General features: G+C 38.6%; 1 protein-coding gene across 1 annotated transcript in view; it reads right to left on the bottom strand.

The window, feature by feature from the left end:
- Positions 1-269: 269 nt before the first annotated feature.
- The window catches only part of MOV10L1 (Mov10 like RISC complex RNA helicase 1), a 31,802-nt gene continuing 26,071 nt past the window's right edge, over positions 270-6,000 (bottom strand). Inside the window, exons 22-26 of the mRNA XM_042872741.1 lie at positions 5,266-5,415; positions 4,547-4,654; positions 1,391-1,528; positions 865-956; positions 270-339 (exon numbers count right to left, since the gene is read on the bottom strand). Coding sequence (XP_042728675.1) covers positions 330-339; positions 865-956; positions 1,391-1,528; positions 4,547-4,654; positions 5,266-5,415 — 498 coding nt within the window. The 3' untranslated portion in view covers positions 270-329. The remainder of the gene's footprint in view (positions 340-864; positions 957-1,390; positions 1,529-4,546; positions 4,655-5,265; positions 5,416-6,000) is intronic.

Genomic DNA, 6,000 nt, shown 5'->3' with positions numbered 1-6,000 from the left:
GTCAAAAAAAAGTTAAATTAATATACAAGTTCAGCAATAACTTTCTTCTGGAGCTTGGAGGACTCACACATACCTGCTCTATGCAGAAGCAAAATCATACACTTTCTAAACAAAAAAAGCAAACTGGTTGCCAGTACCACTTTATACTGATAACTTTCAACTTTTTCACCTCTTGAAAGGAAGTATTAAGAAGCCTCTCTTGGATAAACTTCAAGAAATTTCAGAATGCGTGTCTTTCCCTGAGGCCAAAAGGTGCTGGATTCCTATTAAGTATTCTTAGCTTCACAAACAGAAGAGGACTGAATGCATCTTGAATACTGAAAAACTAGTCACACCTGTCTATTAAAGAGATAAGATAAAAATGGATTTTGATTACCTTTCCATGAGCAAGAACAAACACTTTGATAGTTAATTTCATCTAGAAGATAATAATATTATATAATAACAATATAATAATATAGTATAATATTATCTAGAAGACAATATAGCAACATATTATATGACCCTAGAAGGGATGTGTTTAAATCAATCAAGAAAATTCTTTCAGTACAGCTACTGTAAATGCTTCTCCCTACAGCATGCTCCCCTCAAATCCTTCTGTTCCCCAAACACATGCTGCAATGTTAGAGGTATGCAAAATACCAAGTCCAAAACATCCTTTATTTAATACTTAATGCTAAGAGTGTTCTTACGGGATGGAGGAATTATGGCTGCACGCTATGCTTACAGTATTTATGACCGCAAAAATCAAATCTTAATTTGTAGCACACGTTTTTCTATGTATCATCCTTCAAATAACATAAGCTTGAAAAATGTCTGAAATTGCTCTGTCTAGCATGGTTACAGAGAAGCCTAGATACTCACTGCTGCAGGCTTCTCAGCTCAGAAGGCAGGTCACAACCCACATAAGCGTTATTCATTAAGCTGTACTCTAACAGTGCACAAAAACAGGGATCCTACAAGAAAAGATTGATGTTTAACATAGACATGTTACTCTGTGTAATGAACTTGCCAACAAATTAACGTGGCATGCCAATGCAGAAGATTTAATAGGACCTTTTCCATAAACAGAACAGCACAAACAGTGCAAGCATGGAACAACATAGCAGGAAGACACCTTCAGATGGATTCAGTGTGTTGCACGTAGGTGTGGGGAGACCACACCTCTCATTCAGTTCATTTCATGAATACTGAAGCTCAGAAAGAACCATGCACAAGCTCAAAAAGGAGACCTCTTTAGCAGGTGGTTAATTGGGAGTAATCACTTCTACCTCTCTCCATTAAAAAATGAAAACAATGGCATCAGGTAATGCCCTCCAAGTTAGCCATTTACCATGGCAAATACCATGCATGATTCAAAGATATAAAAAGAAAAAAAAAACAACCTTACTTTCATAAGAAGATGAGGATTTCCTATGACTATCAGCAAAGCTTTTGCTCTAGTAATTGCTACATTGAATCTCTTTGGGTTAGAGAGAAAGCCCAAAAAGTATTCCTCGTCAGCAAGTGTGTCTTCATAAGACCGCACCTGAAAATTGATTAGAGATACAGATTCAAAACTGGAATAATGAGAAACCAACTTACTTTGTCACAGCACAACTTCAATTTATTAGAAAGCTTAATTTGCTCACTACAGCAAACCACAGCTCAATGTGAGCAATACAGATTAGCTGAATTTTGGATTTTGAAGCTATCTAACTTATATTCCACCATTGGTTTTCCCAGAGAAGGTCTATTATCTAACAGTACACTAATATGACTTCAGCAATTTCAAGAGAATGGTATATTAGCTTTATTTGAGCATCAGGAATATCCACTACAAGCTGAAACACAAGATACCAACACAAAATCAGTTTTACAAGATGTAATCTTTCAGTAGAAGAAATGCTAGAGTTGCTGGTTTTTTTTTATGTCCTGAAAATCAACAACATTTCAGAGTGTCCTGTCAGTCATCTTGGCCTTAGCTTAGAAGAAAATGCCACTGAAACACTGCTAGAGCAAATTCAGTTTTCCATTACATTTTCAGCTTTATCTCATCAATATTTAAATTAATATGGGGGGTTGGACTCGATGATCTCTGGAGGTCCCTTCCAACCCCTACAATTCTGTGATTCTGTAATCTTTGATAAAACAATTTCCCATCACAAATGGGTTTTATGAATATACCTAAAACTATAGTTACAATGCTGGATTCTAAAGCTATGATACAATGAAGAACAACTAAGTTAAGCATGGTTCCACTACCATTGGGGAAAAACAAGGAAGCAAATCCCCAAATGGTTTCTTCAAGCCACAAAACACCACCTCACCCAAACCAACTGCTTCCTTCCTCATCGCACCCAAGTCAAACTATTTTCAGGGCTTTGACTGTTTTCATAGCTGTTTTGTCCTTCTCTCTCCTGGAAATTATGTGTGCCTGTTACAGGTAGTCTAGTGCTGCTCTTACCTTGAGCCTCAAAGCCCAGGGTTTTATTTCTGCCTTTGATCAGTTTGCCCTCTATGCCATTGCCCAGACTTACAGGTGCTCAGTCTGTAATGCATATTCCTGAACAGCTCTGAAGGACCACAAGTCACAAACACTGCAAGAACTCCACATTCCAGACACATCTCTTCTACTTCACTGAGACTTATTGCACCAAAAACATACTATCATTTGGAAAAAAAGCAAGCACAGATTATTTTTTTTTTTTGTATTCTAAACTCAATTTTATATCAGTTATACTGATAGCTTCAGCAAAGTTTACAAAGCTATGGTGAAAGGCAAGGGCTACCACCTTCCTAATAACAACAGAAACTCCCAACTTAGTGACGCATTCTTCTCCTCTTGCCTCCTCACCAAATGCAATGGTTGGACTGAATACAATTCAGAACATCTTCCCAAACTTCCATCTCCCTGTATTTCCTCAACATCCCCTTCTATCAAGCTTGAGGAATGAAACCAGGTGAACTTAAATGAGATTCAAGGTGTTGCACTGGGGTCAGGGCCATTCCAGATGTGCATATAGAGTGGAAGAACTCCTTGAGAACAGCCCTGCGGGAAGGACGTGGAGGTCCTGATGGACAAGAAGCTTGATATGATCCAGCAGTGTGCATCTGCAGCCTGGAAGGCCAACAATATCCTAGGCTGCATCAAAAGAGGGGCGGCCAGCAGGGAGAGGGAGGTGATTGTTCCACTCTACTCTGCCCCTGTGAAGCTCTGTCTAGAGTACTGTGTCCAGGCCTGGGGCATCCAGCAAAGAAAAAGATGTGGAATTCTCAAACCGGTCCCAGAGGAAGGCCATGAAGATGATCAAAGGGCTGGAACATCTCTCCTATGAAGAAAGGCTGAGGGAACTGGACTTGTTCAGTCTGGAGAAGAGAAGGCTCTGGGAAGACTTCACTGCAGCCTTCCAGTACTTAAAGGGATCTTATAAACAGGAGGACAAGCACCATACTACATAATCTGTTAGTGACAGGATAAAGGAGAATGGTTTTAATCTAAAAGAGGAGAGACTTAGATTAAATGCAGGCACAAGCTGCCCAGAGAAGCTGTGGATGCCTCATCCCTGAAGGCATTCAAGGCCAGGTTGGATGGGGCCCTGGGCAGTCTCACCTGGTGGGTGGCAACCTGCCCATGGCAGAGGGATTGAAACTAGATGACTGTTAAGGTCTCTTCCAACACGAGCCATTTTATGATTCTGTGATCACAGAATCGGAAATTTTCTGAAAGATTTATTTATTGCAAAGAGTGAAAACAAACAGCTCTGTATTCTCATGTTTATATAAAAATTTCTAGCGATGCAAGTTGTGTCTCTGTACTGTCATATTTACATAGATGTAGTCTACCAACACCAACACTGAATCAAGGAAGTGAAGTATAATGTGAAAATAATGTCCTGTGACCAGTGTACTGCTGAAGTACAACCACAGCGCAGACTTCTTTTCCCTGTCCCTTTTTTGCAAGGCATTTATAGCTTCAGATTCAATTAGTCAGAAGCTAGAAAAGACATTTACCAACATCCCAATGCTTAAGCAGCAGAACACTCCAACAGCACATCACAAAAATGACCATGGAAGACTGTCAAGTGTTCTCCTAACAGTAAAAAAGGGTACTGGATTCTACAGTCAGCACTGATGTCTGGGTAATCATCAGCTGTATACAATTATGTGGTAATTCTCAAACAGAAAATGAAAAGAACCTACATCAACATTCATAAGCTAAACAGTGACTTTGGATACTGTGATTTATACTGTTCTCTCTACTATTTATACTGCATCCAGTTTCCATCATTGCTCAGCATGCTTAAGCAAAGATATATTACCTGTATGAAACTCTATGAACTCATTTTGAATTAGCTTGAAGGGTTTGAAGTCTACCTCAAAAGCACAGATACCATCCTGTTTGCACACATTTCAATTATTTTTCCCAAATACTATGACAGACTAGTGACAAAATCACAGTTCCCTTGGTTTTCTCATCCTCATTCCCCGAAGCTCTATCTCAAAAAGAAAAAAGCTACAGAGAATTAAGAACAAATATTCTAGACAAGCCCACAAGTATACATACTGTTGATAAGATGGTAACCATGCACTCTTGTCCTTGAAACTCTTCTACTGTGCCAACTTTAATATCTGACAAATCAATGCTTCTCAGAAGAAATTTAATTTTTTCTACCTAGAAAAAAATGTTTGAAGAAATTTATTTTTATATTTTAGAATGGATTATTTTGAAACCAAAGACATGAGACATGTAAAGTAATTTAACACAGATGGGTTGTAGGGAATGCCTACACCAAGCTTAGCTATCTTCCCTTTAAGGTTTTAAAACAAAACAGAGCTTTTCCTGCTATGTACAACATTTCTTATGTGACTCAGTAAGGGGAACGTTTGCTACCTACATGTAAACAGAAATTAACAGGTTTTTTGATAGATTTTAATGACACAAACAACTTAGATCTTAGGAGTTTATCCATGCAAGCTCTTCTTCTGTAATGGAGTATGTGCCAACCCAAGACTTACCACAGGTATGGCAGGGCAAACAGCTTCCCCCACCCCTGCAAGAGGGCTGTGCAGATATTCCTTGCTACTTTCACCTGAGTAAAAAACTGAGGTTTTTCACTCTAAACTCTAGATTTAATGGGAACATCATTAGTGAATGACAATACACTGCGAAACGAAACACAGTGAAGCTCTGAGATATGCCTTCCCATTTTACCAAACCAGAGCAGCAATGCAAAACTACAACTTCAAATACAGTAACTCTGAAGTTTTAAATACTAGCTGTACCTGCTTACGATACGGTGTAATCACTCCAATATCAGCCACTGACACTGCAATGCTTTCATTTTTAGCCAGGTGGCAACAATACTGCATTACTTGAACTGCTTCAGTTGGATTAAACCATGAAGGACTGTGACCTTCACGAGTTTCCTTGCCCTGTATTAGGAGAAGCAAAGTGAGCACATGAAGGCCATGTGCAAAAACTAACTACATATTTAACTGATTATTGTCTTACACATCTAAATGCAAAACAAACAAACAAAAATATCTAAAGAACAGAAATTGTAACATTATACACAAACATCTTGATTTGCTACAAATCCTTTTCAATGAGCAACCACCACCTGTATTTTATGACGATGGTGCTTCATATATGTGCAAAGAATATACATCTCAGCTCAGAATAATAGGTGTTTGCAAGCTGTTATTCTGCTTTTGAGCAAAGCAGAAGAGGTCAGACACAAGCACCTCCAAACAGTGGACACACCACTGATCACTTCACTAACTTCTTGGAAGACCCACAAGGACTTTTCTCCCTGAAGTACCAGTTTTATCTTTGACTTTTAATCTCCAACAAACTTTTAGTTTTAGAGGCTTGCATTCATTCTAATGCAGCAGACTCTTACCTGAATTAATCTAAATCTAATGGAGTTGCCTGCAATAGACTACTGCTACATTTGCCAATTTAAATTTTTATGAAAATGTCTTCACAATACCCTGCAATCTGCAGCTGCATAAGTT

This window comes from Lagopus leucura, unplaced genomic scaffold (genome assembly GCF_019238085.1).
Source record: "Lagopus leucura isolate 7727_CA_CO unplaced genomic scaffold, USGS_WTPT01 Super-Scaffold_100008, whole genome shotgun sequence".
Lineage (NCBI taxonomy): Eukaryota > Metazoa > Chordata > Aves > Galliformes > Phasianidae > Lagopus > Lagopus leucura.
The sequence above is the reverse complement of the archived record's forward strand: the minus strand, read 5'-3'. Positions and strand labels throughout refer to the sequence as shown.